The 27,347-nt window shown below is 36.7% G+C and overlaps 2 protein-coding genes and 1 long non-coding RNA gene across 4 annotated transcripts; all 3 read right to left on the bottom strand.

Moving 5' to 3' along the window:
• Window positions 1–1,541: 1,541 nt before the first annotated feature.
• On the bottom strand, window positions 1,542–7,778 carry LOC140228005 (glutathione S-transferase theta-1-like). Of its 2 annotated transcripts, XM_072308401.1 has the most exons (6): window positions 7,575–7,778; window positions 5,905–5,992; window positions 5,177–5,333; window positions 4,205–4,372; window positions 2,947–3,128; window positions 1,542–2,888 (listed from the first exon to the last, which is right to left on the bottom strand). In XM_072308401.1, the coding sequence occupies exons 1-5, from the start codon at window positions 7,684–7,686 to the stop codon at window positions 2,970–2,972; spliced, it is 684 nt and encodes a 227-aa protein (XP_072164502.1). In that variant the 5' UTR covers window positions 7,687–7,778; the 3' UTR covers window positions 1,542–2,888; window positions 2,947–2,969. The 2 variants fall into 2 exon arrangements, with proteins under 2 accessions (XP_072164502.1, XP_072164501.1); XM_072308400.1 differs by having other exon boundaries at window positions 1,542–3,128.
• Window positions 7,779–12,475: 4,697 nt separating this feature from the next.
• Window positions 12,476–19,394, bottom strand: LOC140228007 (glutathione S-transferase theta-1-like). Its single transcript, XM_072308402.1, has 5 exons — window positions 19,090–19,394; window positions 17,016–17,103; window positions 16,295–16,451; window positions 14,346–14,513; window positions 12,476–13,466 (listed from the first exon to the last, which is right to left on the bottom strand). Exons 1-5 carry the CDS (start codon window positions 19,199–19,201, stop codon window positions 13,305–13,307), a joined length of 687 nt encoding a protein of 228 aa, XP_072164503.1. The 5' UTR covers window positions 19,202–19,394; the 3' UTR covers window positions 12,476–13,304.
• Window positions 19,395–24,572: 5,178 nt separating this feature from the next.
• LOC140227487 (uncharacterized) lies at window positions 24,573–26,264 on the bottom strand. The gene is made up of 3 exons (XR_011901052.1): window positions 25,959–26,264; window positions 25,166–25,289; window positions 24,573–24,655 (listed from the first exon to the last, which is right to left on the bottom strand). It is a non-coding gene; the product is annotated as an uncharacterized lncRNA (long non-coding RNA).
• Window positions 26,265–27,347: the final 1,083 nt, after the last annotated feature.

The following is a 27,347-nucleotide window of genomic DNA, read 5'->3' as shown; positions in this document are numbered from 1 at the left end:
TATATATATATATATATATATATATATATATATATATATATATATATATATATATATAGATAGATAGATATATGTAACCATCACACCCCAAATTGTCTGTCGGCGAGTTCAGTCTAAAGTTCCACAACCCTTAAACTGTCTCAAGGGGCGACCAATGTTGTACAGAGGCGGTAAATGTTGGTCTGGGGGTGTTTCATAAAGCTGTTCGTAAACATATACGAACAACTTACGAGCGACTGGTGATCAGTTCTTGTGCTGAATTATGGAAATTCTGTTAAGTATAGCACATCAGAACTGATCGCCAGTCGCTCGTAAGTTGTTCGTAACTTTTACGAGCAGATTTATAAGTACCATGTTTTATTATTATTATCATTTATGAAACAGGGCCCTGGTCTGTTAGCTTCTCTCTGTACTGGTCGGGGGTTAGGTAATCACATAGCCACCAATCATCAACAAATTTCCAAAAATCGCAGAAAGGGACTAAATATTGCTTCACAACAACACGATAGAAATCAACTATATAATCAGTTACAACTATTCTGTTAGATCTGTCCCAGAGTTAATGCTATTTTTTCTAATCCATCCATTTATAACTGGTGAAAATGAAGGATTATGGTTAGATTCTTTCAAAAAAAAATCACTGAATAAGATGAATGTTGAATATTTATGGTAAGGGTAAAAAAAAAAATCTGCCATGTCGTTTGTTCTTGTTATGAGCATGATGGTCAGCTGGGTATCCTCTCGCTTTTCTTTCTGCTTCTCTTCTTCAGGTATTGATCACCAATGGTAACAGGCAAGGCGTTTAATGAATCCCTTTTATACGCAGCGTGAACACTGATCAATGGCCACATTCATGATTTACCGTAATTGTAACACGATGCTTGTAATATTTTCCTGTGTGAATTCAGTGTTATTGCGCCAAAGGAAACTACACATGACAGAGAAAGCCGTATAATCCGATACTAAGAATCCTGCGTTGACACCTGATCCAGCGGTCCTGTTTTGACGGCTACATCCAAAGGTCGACCCCAACTCCCTGATCAGACATAATATACCTGAAGATACTCAAGGTCAAAACATATCAACACCAAGATTTATCCAAAAGAAAATAACGGTGTTTTATCAAGTTCAATTTTTCTATATGGCCTGGTGTGAATTTAATATACTTGGATTGTGTGAGAGTTGTAACAATGCACGGTAAAATCAATGTGATATATTGAACGTATCACACACATAAATATTTAGCTAAAATGGAATATGGCATTGTCATGACATTGTAATCATGTTTGAAATTAACAAATAAACAGACTTCTTGAATGTTAATCTACAGGATTGTGATTCTGTAATCCAGTGGGGAACAAATTTGCTTGATCGGACAATACAACTTCAATGACGTACACACATACAGTCATAATACATTATAAGTGATACAGTGTATGTATATATATATATATATATATATATATATATATATATACATTAAAACATTTAAACATTGAACTCAAGAGAAATAATCAGATTCATGAGACAACTTTGTGCAATCAAAGTCTTTATATTGGGATTTAAGAATTTGGTGGGTGCTTTCGGAACACATATTGATACAGAGTACTATAGTACTTTGTGTCATGTGACATAAGAATCATTTCCATAGAATAATCTCGCATCTGATCTTTTGTGGAAGCTACCAGGAAATACTGTCTTTTAAATCACAACGACTTTCTATGGATTTTTTTTTTTTTGCATGATTTAAGTAATTTTGAATCCTCCATATAAACCTAGAAAAATATGAACTTGAAAACGTTTCTAGACGACGATATCTTTGCACAATCTCTATGCTAATAGGAGCAATAGATTACACGCGGGAGTAGCTTTTAAGTATATTCAAACTGTGGTGATGGCTTTCATTCACTTAACATGCTGCTCTGCTTGATTTCCTCAAAGCGGGAGGCTGTAATACATCGAAATGCTGTCTTGACCAAAAAAAAAGTGGAAAAACCCATTAAGTGCTGAAATTTCAAATAATTATCAACACAACAATTGATTGGCAGGTCATTTTCACTTCAATGTCAAAGACATCCCCCAAGGGGAAAAAATAGACCTTGCTGGTGACTGGTTTTTTGCTCCTATATCGCATTATTAGCCCAATATGTCTACGGTACACCTTGCCAATGTGAGATGACAGTTTTACATGATTGGCAAATAATCATTATCTGGTAAAAATGCATACATTTTCATGATAATACTTTGGGGCATTTTCAAATTTGGAAAATTTTCCCTTGACCTTTGACCCCATGGCCTAAATCTTTCCCTAGATACAGACTTATTGTGCAGTAGTAAATGTAAGTCAAGTTTCAGTCATTTCCAAGGAATGAAGAACATACTTATTGGTGTATCAGCACTAAACGATGTAATTCTAGCATTTTAATCTGACCTTTGACCAATGACCAAAAACTTACAAGAGAGAAATATTGTTAGGCAGTACATGTATAATTTTATGTACAATATTTTATGAAGATTTTACTTTAAGCCTATTAAAGACATCAAGGAAAAGGTGATCTTTTTTTTTTTTTTTGCATTTTCACTTGACCTTTGACTTTTGACCCTATGGCTTAAAACTTTAACTAGAGAATTTTCATCTGGTCATACATATGTATACATTAAATTTCATGAAAATACTTTCTGGCATGCCGAAATAAGAGTGAAATAGTGAAATTTTAAAATCTGATGTTGACCTTAAGACCTTTTACCTTCAACACGTGCATCCAGTATAGTTTATATGCACAACTCCGTCCATTTATACATTCAGAATTATGCCAAGTTTCAGTTGGATAACTCAAACGGTGCTGAATTACGTCGTCTACAAAATCAATTAAGGACGGAGGGACATCCTTAAAACATATCGTGGCGGAGACATAAAACACACAAATGGGACAAATGATGTGTCACATTCGGGTTCAGCGTCGAAGGAACTACTTGTTCTTAGCGAGGTACTCGTCTCTCCATTTGTAGATATCAGCGGAGAGCTCGTCGAAAGCTGGGTTCAATGCGTCTCGAACCCGCTCCATGTATGCCTTGAGCGTGTCATTGCTATCGGTGACAGGATCTCGAGAGATGGTGCTCTGTACCAGCTACATGGTCATGTGCGGTGTTCAAATTAAGAGAAAATGAGAGATTAAGAGGACATACTATACCAATAAGCTGTCCGTGTTCGTGCTTCGACAGAATTCTAATTTCACTCCATATGTAGGTTGATCTACACAAGTCCTTCTCGAATCTCATCAGAGCACAAAGACTTAAACTGTTCTATAATTTATCACGTAGCGGCTCATGTTTCCTGAAACATTGTAAAAAGATTTAACTGATTTATTGGTTGGATCAAACTGATTTATACCACTACGAGTTGAATAAAATATATAACTAGTTTAATGATATGATGATATTCGGTGCATTGCATTTTTTTTTTCAATGCATGCATGTAGGGTGAAAATCAACATGAATTGTAAAAATTAGCTCACGTGTTTTTACAGGTTTTACCCGGTGAACAAATACATGATTAGTCACACATAATTGCTAATTTATTGTGGCACAATCCGGTTTCATGTGATGCTAAGAATATGGCAACTTGTGTGTGTGTGTGTGTGTGTGTGTTTTCATTTACTTTTTTCTTTTCTTTTCTTTTCTTTTCTTTTCTTTTCTTTTCTTTTCTTTTCTTTTCTTTTCTTTTCTTTTCTTTTCTTTTCTTTTCTTTTCTTTTCTTTTCTTTTCTTTTCTTTTCTTTTCTTTTCTTTTCTTTTCTTTTCTTTTCTTTTCTTTTCTTTTCTTTTCTTTTCTTCTTCTTGGCAAGCCGAATACTCTTTATAAAGGCAACGTCTCGAAAATCTTATTACACCATACTAATATGATTCAGTGGTCCTGCAATCCTTCTTGCTCTAATTCTGACCCAAATATTAAATACATGTATCTTGTTTCTTCTGGTATCCCTTTCATTAACTATTTTACCTAGGCCTATTCGTATTAATTTTATTCTCAGACGCTGATTGCAACAGTTTTTTTTTTCTTTCATTTGTTACTTTGATCAATCTCCAAAAGGTTGATGAATATGAATATAAATGTTATTTCATTTATCACTCATCCATTAATTCGTTTCTGCCACATCGTAATGACTGAAACTTTATGAAATGACAACGATGAACTTTGATCTTACCTCATTCACAGCCATGACGTCAGCAAAGCTGACTTCCTCTCCGAGGAGGAATGGCTTCTTTCCCAGCCATGTCTTGGCGAAGACATCCAACTTTCCTTTGGCGTGTTCGTGGCATTTCTTGACTGCTTTCTCATCAATGGGCTTATTCAGCATAAATGGATACCACACCTGCAAGTATGCACAAAGAAAATGGAAATCAGCATAACGATTTATCACATCGTATAAGTTAACGATTTATCACATCGTATAAGTTATCAATTTTAGCTTGTAAGACGGTACTACTGCTCACCTCATGAGTCATAAAAGATCACCCTCAGATAGACACTGTGAGCGTCTGGGTAAATTTTTGCTAAGTAAGAATGACGGAAGTTGCTTTTTCGCAAGGATAAAAAAAAATCACATCTTCCAACTCCATTTCGAGGTAAGAAAAAAAAATATAAGTCTACTCGATTTTGCTCGTATTTTGTATATTCTTTATGTTTTAAAGCTACATGTGCCCAGTTGCGATGGTCTTGTATATGAATATTCAAAATCTAACGCGGGATTTAGAAATATCAAAGATGGTAACCTAACGAAACTGGAATCATTTTTCATTCATATTGGTCCTCAAATTATACAAAATCATTTTATTATAACATGAGATGTTTTAAAGTCGACATTCGGCATCAGACAAAAGGGTCACATTTTATAAATGAAATCTAATGAGAAATTTAATTCCCCCAATTGAACTGTTCCGTGTGTCTGTATTTGTGGCAATATAGTCACCTTAAATATCATTGCCCATCAGAGATATCACTGAGCAGTTCTTTTGCTTGAATGCGTAATATGACCATTTCATATAGCTTCCTTGATGAACCAAATTCAAAATTCTAACCCACATTTTCGGTCCCGCACCACGCAACATGAGTGCGATCTCACATACCATTGGCACAGTCCTCTCACCATATCAGTCCACGTGATGTGACCACTAACCTCTTCCATGGCAAGCTCTTCGAGAGGTTGCCTGATGCCCTGGTGGTGGAAGGCCATGTACTCGTCCACCTTCGCGCGTTTTTCGATGTCCGCTGGGTACCAGTTGTCCGGATAATCATTGGGGTACTTCATTGCCAAGTACCGTTGTATGGCAACACTGTTAAAGTTGGAATATAGGTGAACGTGTCAGCATCGGTGGATGATACATTCAAACGTCCTTCCTCCTTTTACTGTTTTAATAGATTTTAACTGGTTAACGGAACGGTCTGAAGCAACGAAAGCTATTATGGACTGCATCGGACTGGTCAGCAAGTACACTTTTGAATATACCCCGCGTATATAACATGTAAACGGCTGTAACGGATTCATTGCTTCTGTTGCACTTTGAGAAATCATCGCTTTGCAATGAAAAAGTAGGTTATAATGACAGTAATTTATAAATGGATCTTACCAATATCAATCAGTTAATAAAATCTGAACTTTTGAAAAATTAAATTGATCTTATTTATTTCATTTGGAAACCGAACATACATCTATATAGTATTTGTTTTAAGGTTTGAACTGATCTCACATTCCAAAGCATCGCCGTCAATCAAATTTTATAAACCCTCTATAAGTATAGCTCCAATCTGTAATTAATAAAAGAAGAAACTGGAGGGTATGGGCATCTCTCTCTTAAAAAAAAAAAAAAAGGATTTCAGCTCAGTGTCAATTTGCTTCTAAAATACCTCTCTGATAAACAGAAGTCTCCATCCTTCATCGCCGGAACCTGCATCATTGGATTGATCGCCTGGAACTTGGGCTTCTTATGCTCGTCTGTGGAGAGAATTATTATCACATTTTCACACTATTTTCTATATAAAAAAAAGAATTCGCCAATGTATGAAGAATTTATTGAAAGTACCAAGAAATAACATCTCTATTTTCAACTAAAACTAAACTCCGAAGTACTGAAAATCTAGAGAACTACTATCAGACACAATCATGTTGAGACACGTGGCATACAGCAGAGGGGCTCATACATTTTTTCAAGATTAACTTCACAAGGCCCGGATCACATTAAATACATGTATATCATTATCTCGGCACATCTTCTGATCCTTCTTTGACTGTTGACCGTTTGTTATGTTTTGTCGTGTTTTTATGTCAATTACCTTTTTAGAAGGGATTAATCTTTTAAACATTAATTTATGATATTTCATACATTTGATATACTAATGGATTTCAACAGTGGTGCATGCCATCATGAATTTTAATGTGACTATTTCTCTTTGCATAATGGGAATCATGTTTAAATGGAAATGCAATCAGGCAAATTATTGTAAGACCAAAATAAAACATTGGTCGTCTCGTTACTTTCGTATTCTTACTTTAATAAGTGAGATATCATGTCACGACGTAGCCGATTAGCTTGTTATCAAAATTCTTGTTCCCGTGCATACATGCATGGCACACAGAAACCAATGCCACCGTATACGAGAATCATGAATTTCTCGGGCATACTGATAATAAAACATGCAGACGACCTTTTCCCTGATGGTAAACAATTACAAGTCCATGGTCCCTTGCCGAAAGATAAGGCACACGCTTGAATGAATGACAGCAATACATCAGTCACTGAAGATATTATATTCTTATCTGTACTGTTTGTCACAGGAAGTCATCATCCTAATTTGCAATTAATCGTGTGATTGTTCCAGGTTCGTACTCTATAGATGCCACGAGAGAGATTATCATCTGGTTTTCTATTAATAGACATTACAGCTTGGATCGAGGAAAAGTTATGGACAGGCACTATCCAGGATTACGCATCAAGCATGCCAATATCAAAACAACAACAACAACAACAACAACAACAAATCTGGTGTTATTAAAAATGTGGAGCTGGAACTCAAATACACCCTGAAATCGCTATCTGAATCCCATTCTCTATAACGCAGAAATCATAAACGAAAAATTCACAGCGAATAACCCACTGCATAATGTCAGCAGAGTGACTGCATGAACTTAATTCGAAAGTGAAACTGATAAATATTCTGTATACACTTGGCTTCACATGTGAAGCCAAGTGTATACAGAATATTTCCTGTATAAACCACAAGCTATCTATGCTAGAGGTCTGAACGGATCACAGGTGTCCTTAGGTAAGGTCATTACGTTTGCATACAGCTGTGGACTTTCCTTTGTCCACTGCTCAAGGGAAGCAGAGACAACCCCCTCCCCTGAGCCCCTCCTAATTTTTGATATAACAACGAATGCAAACAAAAGGTGTGACGAACTCCTCGCTCACACATTCTGTGCATAATGTTAATACGCAGTAGATAATTATTGCATCGAGTCGGCGAGCCATCATGAGCCATACATTATGAACAGAAACTATGAACAATTTCATACGCACCCTTCAGGAGTTCTATATAGACGAACTCGTGAGGGATTTTCGAGTTCTTCAGAAAGAGCATGACGGAGCGACAAGGCTGCGACAGCACATCGACAAAGACCTTCACCACCATGTTGGACGTCTTTCTCTCGATCTTCCAGCAGGTAGAATAATGTGCAGGAACCTTCGCTCACGGTATCACACGTACACGATTTGCGCGAGTCATTCCGCTGCCACTCCCGAGTGTCGGCTGCTGACACTGTGTGAATTGAAGTTCAACGGATCGTCGGGATTGTGTAAACATAACCTTTTAACTGATTTATGCTTCTCATCATTTGCAAAAGATTAAAAAAAAAACAAACAAACAACGAAAATACAATGTACAGGGTCGGAGCTACTACGATATGACTCATATACACTGTAGCATATAGATTGTGGTGGACGCATGTTATTATAATCAAAGGCCTATAATATACGTGTGTCGTGATATTATTACATGTATTGCATATTTTATGTTAGGATAATTGATATTGAGACATGTGCATGCATGCGTACACATACTGGCAAACACACACACACACTCACACACATACACACACACACTCACACACACACACACACACACACACAAACACACACACACGAGCAGTTACACACGGTCACACACATGCTCACACAGTCACACCTGCATTAGCGCCATCTGTTAATAGCGGCCACCTGCCGTATACGACCACTAAAAATGCTACAATGAAAATTTGCTTTCGACGGCAGTCACTTTCATACGTAGAACAACTTAATGCCAGCTTTAATTCGCTCGATACCGAATGAAGCAATGTGCTTTTTGTCATGATAGATAAAAGACGTTATTCTAGATTAGTTAATGCTCTGTCATATCAGCTAATAAAAAAAAAATATATATATATCAAATCATTGGAGAGCATTATTCAAAGGATATCAAGAGGGATAAAAGAGCGGTTATACATGTTTCACATAGGCATATTTACATTGTATATTTACCATATATATATATGTATATATATATATATGTATATATATAAACATATACTATGTGTGTGTGTGTGTGTGTGTGTGTGTGTGCATGTTTGTATGTTTGCGAGTCGGAAAAGTAAAACCGACGCCTAATGTGTAGGGCTCGAGGAATAATGACTCCCGGGAGACGGGAATTTATTTACTCCTTACACAATTACTTTTATCACTTATTTACATCCATACGGGCATATATATTATATACTAATATATATACTAATTAATATATTAGTTGCCACTAATACAAACTCTAGAATGATCTACCATTAGAAGTCCGGAAATCCCCAACTGTAGCAGTATTTAAATCACGACTCAAAACGCATCTTTACATTTAACTGTTCATTATTATCAAACACATCAGAAGCTTTTGCAGCGCAGAAGTATGTCCATAGGTGTTGCGCTTTATAAATTGACATATTATTATTATTATTATAAATCATTTGTTTCTGGTCAGTTTCCTTTTGTTTGTTTTCATTATATCAATAACCCACTTATTCAGTTTTTGGGCATACAGAGGGTGACATCGAAACAAAGGCAAGAGGAGACAGCTGATACAGAAAACATGCTGCCAACAGAATAAATGCATGGATGAATTTATTTCCATATGAAATAAGAGGTAGAAACAACTAAATGGAAAGGAAACAATGACAAAGATTATGAAGTGCAAACGCAGCAAGAACCAGGCATCTATGATACTTAATCTATAACCTACATTTTCATGGTGCATGTGCACATCATTAGTTAAAAAGCAACTATCATATTTTCTTTGCATGATTTTTCGACTGACTGCATCAACTGTAATGTTCACGAAAGGTTGATCCAAATTACATGACGGTGCAACTTTATTTCTTGGGTATCTTCTGTGCAATGTAACATCAGAGTAATCTTAATGATAATTAACGACTGTGGATTTATGCCATACCAATCTGTTTCTAATAACAAATTTAAACATTGTATCATACCCATAAAGTACACATCATACATTAGGCAGGCTTGGGTTCATTTTTTTTTCAAGGGTAACTTAATCAAGTGATATAGAATCAATAACTGAACTGAAAGGAAACGATGACAAATAGTATGAAGTGAAAACGTTACAAGAACAACCATTTATAAAATTCAATCTACAATGTACACTTTCATGGCATGTATGCATGTTAATATAGGTTTTCCCGACCAATTTCGCACTTTTTTCAGTTCAATTCCCAATTTGTGCATTCAATTTAGCACAATTTAGCGTTGATGGCATGTTCGGTATTTCAATTTTATAATCTTTTCATTCAATTTCATTTTGAATCATACAAATTACCTTTACATCATTCGAATCAGCACTTTTTCAGTTCAAATTCGTAAGACAAGCACCATTTCGCAAATCGTTCATTCAATTTAGCATGATATAGTCATGTGATCACGTATACGCTGCGCTCGTTCATTCGAATTCATTCTTGGGCATCCAATTTTGCATTTACTGCAGTCAATTTAGCAGACATGCTTTTATTCCTCTTTTTTCCATTTTCATTCGTCGTAGGTATTGTTTGCAAGCATCTTAACATTTCATATTTCGTGTTCATTCTTTATTCTGATATAACCTTTGCAACAGTACTTTCAGAATATGTGTATGTTCGATAGCATTATTTTCATTCACAGGTACATTAATCTTTAGTTTGTTTTGACATGAATTGGGAGAAGGAGGTTTCAATTTACATCGTGATTGTTTCTTTCATCTGCATGTTTCATTATTTTTATTTGGTGGGTGCTATATTGCGTTAATCATCATTAAGGATAAAGTTTTTGGATCAGCTCTAACCATCAATTTGTCAAGGTTATTACCCTCAAATGCTTCTATGATTCTTTCCCTGTCTTCTTGAGAGATACGCCTGTATCTAACTCGTACTAACATGACTGGACATAAGAAAGTAAAGTGAATCTATGGTATTGGTGCATGTATAGTTCTGATGAATTATTTAGGGCCAAAGTTACCTTTGCTATATACGTAACAGTGTGTTGATGAAACAAAAATTCACATTTAAATACGTATAAATCACGGTTCTCACCTTTTCAAAATAAAAATAACATTACGCCAATTTGAATGAACATGTTTGGAATTTGACTGCCCATACGCGAAATTGAATGACTGAAGTACCATTTTCCGCCAGTGCTAGCGAATTTGAATGACTGAAGAGCACGTGCCAATTTGAATGCCCGTTTTACGAATTCGAAAGGCACACGTGCTAATTTCATTGATCGAAATGCTAAATTGAATGAACAAGTTGCAATTTTGATTGACAAAATGTGCAGTGACGAGGATTTTCGCTAAATTGAATGAACCATTTATCAAATGGACTGACAAAAGTGCGAAATTGGCCGGGAAAACCTATACTAAAATGGCAACTATACACTGAAGTACCTTATTTTCTTTGATATGATCTAGTAACAAATTACATGATAGTAAGGCCAACCACTTTATTTCTTGTGTTTCTTTACAACAATATAATAACACTGAAAAGATGATACTGCGTATCAATGCTATTTATTTATTTTTTTAGTTGAGTTGAGTTCAGTAACAGCATACATGTGAATAAGATAACATGATAACATGAAATCCATAGGATAAGATGCAATAACATGAAAATCTTTTTATGAAAATACAATGACAAGGTACTTACAGCTATGCATGCATATATTTTACATATACTTATATTTACCTTACATAAGAATGCATGTGGTATGATTGATTTAGTTTCATTGTGATATATTTATCATTGAAAAGGCAAAAAGAATGAATAAGTATAAGATATAGACATTATACGCACAAAAAAAAAAACTGAACAAAGTAGAACAGAAAACAGAAGATAATGTTGTTAAAGGGGGAACCAAATGTTAGCACAAGTGCTAGTCGAGAATGGTCCTCCCATTATAGCTACATTCAAGATGCTTATTGCAAGGTCTACCCTTCTAAAGTAACTATACTATAAAATTACATTAAACTATACATTTGAATATTCTTTTCATCACTAAACTTTATCTAACAAGTGATTTTTTAAATTTCTTCGAAACGAAGATCTTGTTCTTTCCTCTTGAATATATTGGGGCAAACTATTCCAGAACTTTGACCCGACAAAAGATATAGAAAATGTACCATGTGTTGTTTTACATTTCGGGAGTCTAAGCATGGAATGATCTATGCCTCTAGTCCTGTATGCAAGATTCATGGGCTCATAATATTGCGTTAAAGAATGTGGTAAATGTACCTTGTGTAGATATACAAAGGTTGACACTGCAAGCTTATGCAGGTCAAAAACATCTAACACTCCTAGACTGGTGACTGATGGCCTAGAACTTGTTCTTAAGGGGGAAAATGTAATTGCTCTAACGGCCATTTTTGTGCTAAAAATATACAATTTAAGTGGCTTCTGTAGGTACTTCCCCAGACTTCAATTCCATAAAGTATATGTGATTGTATAAAGAATTTATATAAAAGCATGAGAACATGCCTTGGAACATATCTTAACTTAAAAATTAAGCCAATTTTGCGCCTAATGCAATTGTTGATACATTGAATTTGATCCTTCCACATCAAGGTCTCATCAATTTGAATTCCTACAAAAGATGCTACATGTACTCTTTCTATAACCGTTAACTGCTAACACACCTTTGTTCATACTGACAAATTTGAGCAATGTATCATATGCATTACACAGGTTTTTGCTCTTTTTTAAGGGTAACTCATAGGTAGGTATTGTTTTTGTTTATTTGTTTGGGTTTGGTTTTGTTTTGATGTTTTTGTTGTTGTTGTTTGTTTGTTTGTTTGTTTGTGTGTTTGTTTGTTTGTTTGTTTGTGTGTTGTTTTGTTTTTTTTTTGGGGGGGGGGGGCTCTTTCTTTTTTAGGGTAGCACAAAGTAAAGTATTATTTCTACATTTCCACAGTACATAATGTGATTCTTTAATGAGTGCACGCAACACAGCATGAAATATTTATGTTTTCAGACACGTTTGAATCTTGTATTGTCATCTATATCAACTGTAGCTTCTCACATCTTCTCATTCCTTAATATGTTTGGATATATCACGAGAGAGCACATGGCAACTTTAAAGCAGACTGAAGTATACCTGGGGTGTTTCATCAACACTTGTCAGCGCCGACAACTGTCGGCGCTGACCAATTTCAGCAAAATCCTTGGTTTTGATTGGCTGAGATGCTCTGGTCACTGTTACTATGGTGATTCAAGTTGTCAGCACAGACAAACGTTGATGAAACACCCCCTGTTCTTAGGAATGTATGAAATTACACTTAGTTATAGGCAATGACTGCATCCTATAGAGTTATGTTCTTGGTCCTTCAAGCCGTGCAATAGTGTTATTTTACTGTTTTACGTGTATGGTATTATTTCATTATCCATGTTCATAGGTGGAATGTATGTTTCATTTAGCTCACACAATGAAGCAATAACAAGACACAAATTCTTTTTCTTAATGTTTTCAAATCTTCTTGTTACATCCAGTGAGACTAGATTTCCCTAAAACCTTAAAAACAACAAAACTTCCTATAAAACATTAACAACTGCAACATGTTTATAATCAATATGCACCATCTGTACAGGATCTAAAACATGAGCAGCTTGCTCTTGAGCTATAGTTGATATGTATATCAGAGTGACATGTCAGGTTTGTTTCAGTAAGTGGCAGCAGGCAGTATCTTTCACGAGATCACTTCTTGTTTTGCTCGACATAGTTGTCTCTCCTCTTGTAGATTGTTTCGAAGACCTCGTCAAACTCTGGATTCAGTCTTTCCCGGACTCTAGCAATGTAGGCCTTCACTGTGTCATTGTCCTCGATGACAGGGGTTCTAGACATGGTGTTCTGAACCAACTGTGTCACAGAGATGTTAATTGTTCAAGTGGAAAGATGACAGAGATGTGATGTAAAGGACATTGATTAAGCTGCCTATGGGTTTGTTCATGTAGTCAAACATGCCTTTGCAGCCACCTGTTTATGGTGGTCACCTGCCATATCAGCCACTGAAATAAATTTCCAGAGAGAAAAGCCATGTAAAAGACCTTGTCTATAGCAACCACCTGACTATAAAGGCCACTTTATGTCTCCCTTGGGTGGCCACTATGCAGATTTGACTGATACTTATATCATAAAGAATTCCATTTGCAAACAAAATGAACAATCATCAACAAAGAATCATCATTCAATATGACTAAGAATTCTTGCTTGTGAACCCTGTATGTACAATCCGTCATTATTTCTGGCTCTGTGATGATGCTTAGTGAAGAAGAGATCAAATGGCAAACACCCATTCCTTTTGCAAGTAAGATTGGTAGGCATTTTTAAGATAATAAAGTCTTATATTTAGATTTTAGTCATGGCAGGTAAATTAATGAGGGAGATGTTATCCTAAATGGTAGAAGCATGTTGATTCATAGAGGTGGAGCATTACATTCATTGATTTGTGGGGATATAGGCCTAATGCAGCAGTTTGTTAAATGTTCTATTACAGGATAAAGTCACAGATTGTTCAATTCTAGCTTTGTCATTCTACTCTACAACTATCTAAAAGAAGTTTTAGACATACAAAATATAGGGATTTGATCAGCCTACTCGAGTAGAGATCATTAGCAAAATGCCACAAAAATGGTACTGTACTAGATTTATAACAACTACCTATCCAAACCCACACTGGTATTACAATCCACGCATGCAGAGTAGCATGGGTTTGTGCGCCATCTTGGATTGCCTTACTTCACTAACGGCGAGCATGTCGGCAAAGCTCAGTTCATCTCCCAGGAGATACGATCTATCCTTCAACCACACGTCAGTGAAGACAGCCATCTTTTTCCTAGCCGTCTCTAGGTGCTTAGTCACTGCCTCCTCAGAGATTGGTTTCCCAGTGAGGATTGGAAGCCAAACCTATTGGTGGAATACAAAGCAAGAGTATGGTTGAGAGGGCGCCGGGTAAAAGTAGGCCTACCGTCAACCTTGCCTACGTCGAACCTATTTGGACTGAAGAAATAGCTTCGACTTAGAGGAAATTGACTTATGAGGGATTAAAATCGATAGAATTTAAAGAGTAGAAGACTTGAAAAGTCCTTCGGACTCAGGCGATTATTCGACTTATGCGAGGTCACTGTAGTCCAATAAGATATAATGTAAGCTTATTGGAATAATTATTGTAATGTTGAACTTTCACATACAGGTGCTTTCATGTTGAAAATCTTGTACTGACTAATTGGAATATATATTCATCATTAAAGGGACTGTACAGTACTGGTTGAGGTGAGGATTCAGCTTGTAACGTTTTGTGAGATAATTAGAAACCACTCTATGAAATGTTAAAGAGCATACAATAAGCCAGTTCGGGGTTAGCTCATGGGCACATCAGTACAAATGACCTTTCTTCTTTCTCAGTTGATTAGGCACTCCACGAGTTTTCAAGCGAGAGAAGGTATTTCAGCTTACCCCACGTAACAATTTATGGAATTCATCAGTCATGTTCAAACAAAGAATGAACTTGCGTAGACCAGGTGACCAGAATGATCCATCAATTAGCACTATGGAAAGCATCCATTTCATTATTTTGCATTGAATGCATCAACAATCTTTTTCTATTGATATTGTCAAATACCACTTTTGCTGTCAGGTGGATGTGCTGGCAAGCACCACTCATAATGATCACTTGAATAATCATTACATCACAGATGCTTATCTCAGTGAATAAAAAACCAACATGCTCTGCCGGTACGGATGACTTTTTTCTGCTCATGCTCAAAGTGGAACCCCGAACTGGCTTATTCTAAGGGGAATCAAAAGTTTTTTGATGAAAATCGGTTTTAAAATGACTGAGATATATAAAAACAAGGAAAAAACAAAGAGATATATACTAATAAAAGTCGTGGTCTATCAATTTTATTAAAATCGCTTTTTTGATATCTCAGCCATTTCAAGGCTAAGTTTCATCAAATAAACATTGAATCCTTCTTGAAATTACATGCTCTTTCATATTTCACAAGAAGTTTCTCATTATCTCACCAAAAAAAAAAAAAATGTTACAAACCTGAATCCTCACCTCAACCAGTACTGTACAGTCCCTTTAAATACTACACAGTGTTTTTAAGGAGCTCAGTGATCCACATCTCTTCTCTCATCCCAGAAACGTGAATAAGCTGTCCAGTTAAAATTGGAATCAAAGAGCTTTATGCAGAATGATGTTAACCAAGTGTGCAGGCCAGTATGGAAGGGGAGATCACAATGCTGACTACCAATAGATCTAAAATGACTACAGTTTGCACATTGAGAGGTCATGCAGGATGGCCAATCTTAAACTGCATGTTAACAAGACCTGAATTCTTGATGGTGACACAGATTATCAAAGATGCCGGGTACAATGCGCTGTCCTGTAACAATTTAGCACTGTATTCTCTTAGCAAATCCTCCTAAAAATATAGTATAATGTACAGACCTTACTAAAATGTTAAGTTCAATATCACCCCTACATACTTCAACCATGACCACTCCTTCCAGTCTTAAACTGTACAGCTCACCCTCTCCCTATCCTACAAAAAAGGGTAGTTGTTCCTCCTGTTAACTGAAGACATCCCAATCAATCTTCATGTTCATAGAGTCTTTCAAAAGAAGGCTGGAGCATTAAACCTGACAACAATGACCACCAGCCAATATCCTCAAACACGTGCCTCTTCCACAGCCACAGCCTCAAGAGGTTCCCGGACACCCTGGTGGTGGAAAGCCATGTACTCATCCACCCTGGCTCGTCTTTCAATGTCAGCTGGGTACCAGTGGTCTGGGAAGTCATTGGGGTACTTCGCCGTCAGGTACCGGAATATTGCAACACTGTCAATGATGACCACAAAATACATCATCAACATATTCCACTTGTACACATTGACAGTATTTCTGTCCTTGCTGTAAGATGGGAAATTTATTATGACAACATAATTCTGAAAGAAAATTAAACTCTGGGAAAGAATGAGAGAATCTTTCCTGACAGTTAAATGGCATTCAAAGTTGACAAGAATGCTAACAGTAGATTTTGAAGTTATAACATTCAAATAGAAAGTTTCTCCTTAGGTATGGAGTGTATTAAAAGAAACTTCAGAAAGATTTTATGCACTTGTTATGATAGTCATCCATTAATCAGAAATTTGTACAAAGTTATAAAGTTTAGTGACCAACATAATCCACAGTACATCGATCTGTATACCATAACAATGCTTGTTAATGAACAGAGATATTGTTCTTGTGTTTAAATTGCCCGCTGATGAGGAATACAGGTTGAGGTGTAAGGGGAAAGAACGTCTTGTATAGAGGAAAAATGAAACATTTGGTATATGCAGACAAAAATGAAATGGGAAAACACAAGAATATCAATCAGAAAACATTGTAGGGCCTACATACGTCTCAGACAAGCAGAAGTCACCATCCTTCATTGCAGGAACTCGCATCATTGGATTGATGGCCTGGAACTCAGGCCTCTTCTGCTCTCCTGTGGGTTTAATAACGATTGAATAATAATATCAGCATTCAACACTGTAGTGGCGTATTATGGAATATTGAAACAGAAGACAAGTAAGAAAGGTCTGGGGTGGTTGGGGCCTCGAGAAGCTCAAGAGAGCAAAGCACTTAGGGATTTTCATTATTCATATTATATCACAAGTATGTGTGACATGTGCAAATCTGTTCAGGTACTATAAGAAGTATACACACAGATCATGTGTCATACACACTATCCAAGCAGGAATGGAGAGCTAGAGCTCAAGAAGAGTCTAGCAAATTATGTGGTTTTTTTTTTTATGTGTAGAGCATGGTTGTCTGCACTGCATGTACATAATAATACAGTTTAATTCACCACTGCCATGTGGGCACAAAGGGGTGGGGCACTGAGTGTAAAAATGTAACAAATGTAAATACGTGTATGCATTCTTGCAGATTTAGAAACACATGTGTGTGTGTGTGTGTGTGTGTGTGTGTGTGTGTGTGTACAAGATTGAGTCACGTACAGGATACTTCCCCACACAATGCACAGAAAATGTATCTCCAGCTCTTTACGACGTGACTAGATGGGAGAAAAGAAATCACGAATTTTTGTTTTATTTTTGCCAGATGGGGTAAAATATGAACAAAATGTATAAAGATTTTTAATACATACATTGGAAAAAAGCCTTTATATATCCTTTATTTTCTTATTTGTAGAGAAGTGCCCTGGGCCCTGTTGCATAAAAGATAGAGCTGTAATCAAACATAAGTCATAAACTCAAACATATGGGTCCATTATTAGCCAATCAGAATTGAGCATTCAGAGATTTATGCTTGATTTTCTGAGTTTTGTTTGATCTTGACTTTTATGCCATCCAGGGCCCTAGTCACCCACCAGTACTGTATACCATACCAGTTTAATGAAAGGACAGCTTTATGGGTGAGTTAGGAAGGCAAGAAGTACTGGAGTGTTATCATTGTGTGTTTGGTTTTAAGGAAATGACTTTCTGATAATTACATTTAATGTTTTTTGCATGTTTTTGGTTGCACATCATATAACTGCACAAACATTAAAACAAGCTGTATCAATAAAATGCAGTACTGTTTTTTTCTGAAGAAAAAAAAAACAAACAATCGCATGATTTTGATTATTGTTTGAATGTACATAACCTACCTTAAAGACAGGAATTTGACATGGCATTTTTTATGGTTGATGGCAGCAGTCACAATAATAACATCGGTTTTGGTATTTATACATCACTATTCATTGCTATCTCAGTAAAAGTATTACTATTCTCACATTTGTAAGGTAAGGTCTGGTATGACCTTTAAGAAGGTTTTTAACAGTAGTCTATAAAGAAGACCAATATTGCTGATTGTTCTACATACTGTATATCCTTTTTTCCCCTTCTTTTTAAACCATCGATCACCTGTCCCCTATATAGGCCCCTATCTTTTGACTTTACAGGATATATTTGGTTGCTTTTGTTCTGCTTCATGATCATTAACTGTTGCAAATATTTGTTTCATCGTACAGACCTATAAATGTTGTGTGAATAGAGTAAGTTTATATTCAGACATTCTATTCTACATATAGTTTCTTAAATGAACAGCACGTAATACCCGGACTGCAATCGACACATTAATACACCAACACCAACTAATATGACAAGTGACCTAGAGCTGGCCCTATTCCAGTATCTGTCAGGCAACCACTGAACCGGCAAGATCTCAAGGCATCCAACTTTGTCTACAAATTTCGCTACTAGAAATTCTCTTCATGGTCAGGTATGTAACTCGATCAGTCTTGCATGTTGATTGATATAGATGGAAAACAAAAAGGTGTCTACATGGTCTACGCTGCATGAACAAGATACATGTAGTATTAAAATCAAGTATCAGCTTATATTACATTCATGAGTAAAAGTGACAGACTGACAGTAATAAACTTTAATCAGTCATTTCACTTACTCCATAATAACTTGGTTATACCTACCTTCCAATAGTTCCACGTTCTCGAGCTCAAATGGGATTTTCGAATTTTTCAGAAAGACGATGAGAGCTCGGCATGGCTGGGAAAGCAGGTCGACATAGACCTTCACCACCATTTTGATTTCTTCGATCCTGATGTTTTGGAGAGAACGATGTGGATTATGGAATCGGATAGCGCACGTTTCACTCCCGCACCTGCACTGGCTGTCACTTATTTTGTGGGCTCGCCTCTCTCACAATCACATTCTTGTTATCGCTTGACATTATGACCTTCTCACATAGCTGTACCCTGGGAATCTCTCCCGCGCTCACCACCCGTCTTTCATGTCTTTTGAGTAAAATTATGTTGATCAAGTTCACGCGACACTCGCTCTTTCGATTCTTGACCTTTGCCATTCTCACATGACGATCGCACAAATCCAGCTCTTGAGAATTCACTTTTGCAACTCCGTGTGCTATGTATCTAGACGAACGAGGAGCAATGAATCTAGTGGTAATGTTGGCAGAACCGCAGAAGAAGCCACCAAAAAAAAAAAAAAAGGAAGAAGAAGAGAGGCAGGAGGGGAGGAGAAGAAAGAGGGGGAAAGGGAGGAGGAGGAGAAGAAGAAAAAGAAGAAGAAGAAGAAGAAGAAGAAGAAGAAGAAGAAGAAAGGGAACGAGAAGTAGACGAAATAAAGGCATAAACACCATAGTAACTTAATATAATTGAACTGGTATATATTGGACTTCTCGTGGCTATTCGTAGTCTATCATATTGCCATTTATTCTCTTATGAATTTCTTGTGCGCATGATGACTGGAGTATATATTTCTTCTGTCTTACCAAGGGTAATATTTCTCATCATTTTGTATTCCATTGTATACATGCATGACTCTAATATAGAATATAGTGCATATCATTGTTCGAAATATACACCTTATAGAGAAAGCAATTTTCACTACGCATGTAGGGTTACATGTATGCTCTAAATTAAATGAAAGTATGAATGACATATGCCGTACTTTGTTGCTACAGCCTTGTTGAGCCATGGAACACTGTTTATGACTTATCATTTTCTTCCTTCACTGAAATATTGACTGTTATTGCGTATACATCCAGAAATTAAAGAGCAGAGAGAAGCAGTCAGTAGATTCCAAAATCGGCTTCCCCACCACACACGACACGAGTTGATCATCACCATGCGGGCGCAATGATCTCACCTCGGCGCCTCTCCTACCTCTTCGTCTCATAGCTCTGTGTTAGTGTTCATGAATGTATTATATCCATGCATCTCTATGGACACATGAAATTACTGTACAGTGTCTCAGCACGAACTATACAAAGTCTGGTGCACGCGATAGGTCCTTCTGTTTCCATAGTATATAACAGGGCAGGCTCAGAGTTGTGAGGTCAGCTGCAATAAATCCAATTGTTATCTGTGTGTTTAAACAAAGTGCGTAGAGATTGTCAGTTGATGCCTCATCTTAAAATAATGATAGAGACAACCTATTTTCGCATGTTGCAATCAAGTATAGGGCCTTCATCCTCAAGTCATACTTTAAATAAATTATCATGTTTTAAAGGATGTCATCATAATATGCCAACCATTTTTACTTCAGACTACAGTATGAGCCTATCAAAACTTCTTCACCCCCCTTTTGCAGCTTCCCCAGCACATTAACAACTAATACCACAAGAAATAAAAACAAACAGGTTATTGATGTTACTGATAATAGCAAAAATTATAATTGTTATGATAGGGAAAATAGTTTAAAACAAATGGCGAAACTACAATAGTCTTTAGAATTTAGCACGCCGTTTGTTCAGTTTGGACCTTTTAATATAAAAAACAAAAAATAAAAAAAAAAATCATCCAGCGATAACGTTCCTTGCATGATTTGTTTACAGTATTGTATTTAGGCCCTATTCCAAACAAGCTTTCTTACGAAGAAAGGATCCCCTTGGAGATGTCGTTGTATGGAGGTGAAGAGAGGGTACTGCAGAAGAAGACACACGCCCCCTAGTGCTCGGATAAGCCCATACACAGTGGCGAAGTTATGACGGAAACTGAAATGTGGTGAAGGAAGAAGACACCGAAGAGATTTCACTTCATTGGCGCATATGCCTATATTGGTATATCGTCCACCACCCCGCCACCTGCCCTTTATCTTCTGTGGCATTTCTTTACAAACATCAACACAGGTGAATCATATATATATAAGGAGGTCCACGGGGATAGGCTTATGATTATGATTCCCATTTCCAAAGGCTGAGAATCGATTTTGACATACTATGTGCACAGGGTCTTTATTATTATTATTATTATTATTATTATTACTATTTTTCAATGGTCTTTTACATTACATATTGTTGTTTTGTGATGATTTTTTAAATCCTTTTGTTTCATTTTGTTCAATCAAAAAATAAAGAAAAAATCTTGATCACCTACGAAATTAGGTTTCAATTTTGGTAGAGTGTATAGAAATAATGCATTATTTTTCTATGGTGTAAACGATGTCATCACCACTGATGAAAATCAGAAGAAATGTGGAAAATTTTCCCATCGAACTTCCGTTTCGTAGGCATGATTGACAATGTCTATAACATAGACTAGATTATATTATAGCTGTGAGACTCATAGCTGTGAGATGGACAGGTGTATATTTTGGTTTGCAACAGACTAATGGTAGTAACACAAACCGGATTCCCTTACGCGATGGCGGATACGGCTGCGCCAACTCCGTAGAGCATGGATCGCATGAAGAGCATGAAGACGGCAGTCACATACTGCATGGGTAGACTTGGCACGAGAAGGCAGATGGAGTAACCAACAGCCAGGAATGTGATGAGGGCAAGAGGTAGACAACTATTTCTCAGTTCAGCATAAGTGGTATTACGGCATCCTGCAAAATGTTGGGGCGACAAGATTAACATTCTATGACTGTGATGTCATTTTGTCGCAGGAGAGTGATCCTGTTCATGACATCTGGCACCAATTCATATACGAGACGGATAATTTGGCTGTCATCCCATGTACGAGGCGCAAAGTTCTCCGAAATACGTTCTAAACTGTTCTCTCAATAGAAGACACGAAGATTTACAAGTAGGCCTACTTATCCATGTTTTGAATAACAGTTTGATTAATTCAATTCAATTCAATACAACAGTTCATTTAGTTCCATTGAAAGAATACATGATACATAAGGTGTTATTCATTCACTCATTTTCATTCCGTTTATTTAATTTCCAGCAATGCAAAACATTTTCATACACAAAATAGCACAATATCAATATAATGTAGCAACAAAGAAAAATACGTGGAGTTAACAATACTACACATCACAAAAGCAAATGAAAATTGAATCAAAATTAAAGTTGCAGGAAATGGAGGAGACATGCTGAAAAGCTGAGCTTCATACATGCTAAAAAGCTATGCCTATTACAGAATGACTCATGCAAAGTCAGCTGCATTAACATTTCCCATGCTTATACGAACTTTAGATAAACGATGTAAGACGCACAGAATATAGATATATAGAGCATTACCGGCGTGATGTACTATCGGGGTGATAATGGAAAACTACGTGAATGTCATCTTGTAATGGTTCTTCTTCTTCTTATAAAAAAAAAAAAAAAAAAAAAAAAAACACTCTTGTAAAATCCATGGCGCAAGATGAAATGAGTGTTGAACTCACCTCTCCTCGAGTCAGGATGAGGAAGTTTGCTCCTCGCTTTCCTATCTATGAGCAAGCCTCCAAGGGCGCCAACCACGAGAGAAAAAGACTGAATGATGGAGAAAACATTCGTGTAGCTCCCGACTGCTTCGTGAAAACAAAAAGGTTATGCAGGGAAACCTATGCATTATAATGATATAATATGATATAATACAATACAATATAATGTAATATAATTTGATATAATATAATATGATATAATATAATATAATATAATATAATATAATATAATATAATATAATATAATGTAATATAATATAATATAATATAATAATATAATATAATATAATGTAATATAATATAATATAATAATATAATATAATATAACATAATCATATCTTATTATAACTATAATACAATAATAATATCTTATTATAACTGTAATACAATAATAATATAATCATAATACTCTACCATTTCCAATGGAAGTAATGATTAATTTCATTGAGGAATTTCACGTGAAAGTTTTATTGATTAGGAGGGAAAAAATATTACATAATAGCAGTGAAACATGCAATCTTCACCAAATTTGCGCTTCCAGAGTATTCACGAAGCATTTTATTTTGTTTATTCTGTGACAAAGTCCACATATCGTAGTGTCACTTCTTAACACAAGACGTCATGCCCGACATTTATTGGAATCGGTGACTCTACAATCACTCACTTTGCTACAACTGTATAACGTCATTGATTAAACTATGAGATTTTCCGCACCTTTCTCGGTGTTATATTCAGCGAGACGCGACAGAATATGATTGAGTGCTCCGAAGGCGAAAGTCATGTCAAGCTGGAGGATGGTCATCCACACCAGAATCAGCCAGAACGTGGTCGATTTCACGCAGTCGACAACCGATTCGTTGACTTCGTCAGCGGCTTGGGCAAATTCGCTCTCTCCATCAACGACATCCGAATCGCACGACAACATATCCATAGCAATTTGTGCAGCAGGATGCCCGTTTGCAGCCTCTGGAGAAAGTCATTAAGATAATTAAAATCTCACTTCATAGTCCGTATCTATTATTTTTTTTTTCATTCACAAACTCTCATTTTGAAGCTGAAATGCGCTGATCGGTAAAATTTTGAGATGCATAATCACACTTAATATTTCATTGCCCTTGAAGACAAATTAATCCTTTAAGATAGAAAATGTTCCTGAACATTGAATACTATAATGTAGCGAGTAGTCCCCACTGCGGGGGTTTTATTGCATATAGCGATTTGCATTATGCTACTTGTATATTGCTTCTATTCTGATTCTGGCTGACTCTCTACCAGAGCAAACACAATCAAAGAAGATATAGGCCTATATCAGTGTCTTCCCCTTGTTTAAAAAGAATATATACAGGCTTTAGCTCCTTCAAGTTATCATCGGAGCGCAATTGACTGACCAACTAATTACAGCCTTTTATGATGGATAGAATGTGGTATACATACTGTCCGATGCTTCAAATTTCTCGTCCGGTAACGGGGGCCACTTGATACCGTCTTTTGGCAGGAGGCAAGTAGTGATGGTAAACACTGGAGTGGATGCAGCCATGATGAAAAAGGACGTTTGCATAGAAATTCCAGACTCGTAAGCTATCTGCAACACAGCAGAAGAACAAAAATACATTGATGTATATCCACATTGACGTTATCAACTTTTAATATACGTCCTATATACGAGTAGGTCTGAGTTCGACCAGAAATACATATTTTACAGTCCTTTTTCTTCGTTGCCAACGTAATTCTCTCCGGACATAGATTCATAAAACTTTTTCCTACCTTGATGATAAAGAAAACAATCAGAGCGGTACTGTAGGATCCATTCATCAGATTTATCACAGTAAAACGACGACTTTTGAAGAGATTTCCTATCTGCAAACAGAGCAGAAATGCAAGATCATGCCTAATCATTCGATCGTTAATTCATTTTCACCCCTTATATAGATTGAACATTAATATAATCAAATGTGATATTGTTGATGATTTGCATACTGTTAATCATAGATACATCCATATCTAAGACTCCACTCACAAGTATTGACCGTAAACGCTGACATGTTTTCCTTCATGCACATTTTTTTTTGAACGAATGTGTCATTACAAAACGTGGTGAATTTCGCGAAATCAACAGCAACTATGACCATTTTCTGGCATACTGCAATAGGCATACGAATGTGAGAACTTTAGATCTGAAATCAGGCTTTTACGAAACGAGACGGAGTAGAAATAAATGCAAATAGCTGTCATTATTTGATAGAGTTTATAGAATGTGTTGTACGCTACATAACTCGACTTGTTTATGGTAACCATAATGACTTTCGTATGGAGTATCGCATTTTTCTCGAAGTGTTACATGATTATAGATGCATGCTTTTTATTCACCTGCAGCGTTGAAAACAGAGCTATTGTTCCACCAATGGTAAATGCTATACTTCCAAGAAAAAGAAAATACGCCCTCCCCGGTGAGCTGAAGCCCATGAAGAGGTAACCTGTCAGTAATATAAAACTGAAACAATATGTGGATAACAATGGATAAATATCATTCTTTGACTATTATGGGCAACATGTTATACAGAGGCATTGTAATACCTACACATAAATTGGCAGGCATTGCAGCAGCATTGATATGGCTCAATAATCAACGACACATTTTGATTGGTCTATATACAACGACACCGCATGAATTGTAAGTAAAACTGACCATCATGGGATTAAAGAGGCCGGACACGAGTAGATAAATTACGATTTTTTTTTTTTCAGTATGAATTCATGACAGCCCCCGCTTGTGAATGTTGTCCAGCTTAACACACAATCTTGACCGGAAAGAGAGATATTGCAGTGCCATATACCACGAGTGTTTAAGGAAATAATTAGGCCTACCCCAACTGATGATAGATAGGGTCCATTAGGTTTGGAAATGATCTATCAGATTTAAGAAGCAACGCCTATAGCCAAGGACGGTGAGATTAATTACAGAGATTCAGAGAGGTTTTCATAGAGATGATAGAAAATGCACCTGAAGTCTTGATAAAATGCTAAAATATTTCTGGTATCTGGTGAAGTTTCGAGTGCACTTGAAAGCGACCTTCCATGCAAACCCATCTCGATGGTATGTAATAAATCAAATACCTCCCATCGCACAATACCATAATATGGCCAATACATAACCATTAACCTCATGATAATTCGTGTCCATCTAGTCCCAAATCGGTCCAACATGGCGCCAGCGGGCAACATGGCGAGCGGCAAGATAGCAGACGACACGGAGAAAACCAATTGCAGCTGGACGTCCTGCGCCGGACAAACCGCCGTGGCTGAATCAGTGGTGGTATTTGAGCTGCCCCATTCGCTGAATATTGGTGAAAAGTTTCCTGTAGCGCCACCTTCCACGACGTCGCCATCATCATAGTCAATGTCGGAGTCTGTCCATATAATATCTGATGATGAGTTTTTGATGCAAAGATGGCCGTAGTAGTGACTTTCCTTCAAGACAAAGACGAGTGAGGGCCAGCCGAATATGAGTCCCCCATTCAGGAGATTCTCCGCCACGCCAAGAACGAGAAGAATGTACGCTCGTAGCGAAGGACTGCATGGAGACATCTTGACAGTCACTGTGGTGTCGTGAAAGAACTTTGTGGTCAACAGCTGTGTACAAATTGTATTGACTACCTTACATTGATGTTGCCAAATAGTCGCTTTGACCACCTCATGGTCATGGTCATGGAATTTGTGCGAGAAACATCGGCTACATTCATGGTCACGTCGTATTCGGGCCCAGGTTTAAGCTTAAGGATGTCTTTCATGAGTAAAGTGACCACAAGATGTCGTTTGGTGCAGACAGTTATGAATAATTACAGTCAAAAGGTATGCAATGTGACTCTTTTTTTTTTTCAAGCTGACCTCAATGTTATCAAACAAGTTTAGCTTGGTTTTATCTCAGTGGTATCATTCATAACTACATTACAGGCCGTAGGCCCAATTATGACGTGATGGTATCATCATCTTAAAAATCAAACAAACAAACAAACAAAAACAAAACACTCATTGACCAGCACGCACAATCTTCATTACGTGAGTCCTAACATTTTATTTTTTGATGAAATAAGAAATACGATAACTTATATGTTTCATTATTATTGTGGTGCTGTAATAACCATGCCGTGATGACTAATAAGGAGATTGGGTGGGGGGGGGGTGGGGGGAGGAGAAATTAAGTTGCTGAATTATCGACCAAAATACAATTTTGTCTCTATGTGTCCAAAATCAACGGGGCAGTTGTGAGATAACATTATCACCTATCTCATACATAATTATTGTGCTGGCTTTTAAATTCATTTTAAATTAACTTACTTTCTCATACACTGTACATGTATTATGTCAAATTTTAATAAGATTTGTTTTATTTCACTATATTTGGCAAAGTACGTCAGAATTGACGATGAGTAGCGCTGTATACCTTTACGGCCCATTGCATCATCCTCTAATGAGAAGAAAATTGTCGAATGAAGCGCCACAAGCGATATTGCCGTTATTAAAAGCATGCACACTGCTTGTTAAAGCACTG

The sequence above is a fragment of the Diadema setosum genome, chromosome 4, assembly GCF_964275005.1.
Source record: "Diadema setosum chromosome 4, eeDiaSeto1, whole genome shotgun sequence".
Taxonomy (NCBI): Eukaryota; Metazoa; Echinodermata; class Echinoidea; order Diadematoida; family Diadematidae; genus Diadema; species Diadema setosum.
This window is presented reverse-complemented; position numbering and strand designations above follow the sequence as displayed.

What these genes read in the sequence shown, in the direction of transcription:
- LOC140228005 (XM_072308400.1), bottom strand. Translation starts at nt 7,686, where the DNA reads ATGGTGGTGAAGGTCTTTGTCGATGTGCTGTCGCAGCCTTGTCGCTCC. An exon ending in CTATATAGAACTCCTGAAGG is followed by an intron (nt 5,993 to 7,574) that starts GTGCGTATGAAA and finishes TTCTCTCCACAG; the next exon opens with ACGAGCATAAGAAGCCCAAG. An exon ending in ACGTCATGGCTGTGAATGAG is followed by an intron (nt 3,129 to 4,204) that starts GTAAGATCAAAG and finishes ATGACCATGTAG; the next exon opens with CTGGTACAGAGCACCATCTC.
- LOC140228007 (XM_072308402.1), bottom strand. Translation starts at nt 19,201, where the DNA reads ATGGTGGTGAAGGTCTATGTCGACCTGCTTTCCCAGCCATGCCGAGCT. An exon ending in GAACGTGGAACTATTGGAAG is followed by an intron (nt 17,104 to 19,089) that starts GTAGGTATAACC and finishes TTAAACCCACAG; the next exon opens with GAGAGCAGAAGAGGCCTGAG. An exon ending in AGGCTGTGGCTGTGGAAGAG is followed by an intron (nt 14,514 to 16,294) that starts GCACGTGTTTGA and finishes TTCCACCAATAG; the next exon opens with GTTTGGCTTCCAATCCTCAC.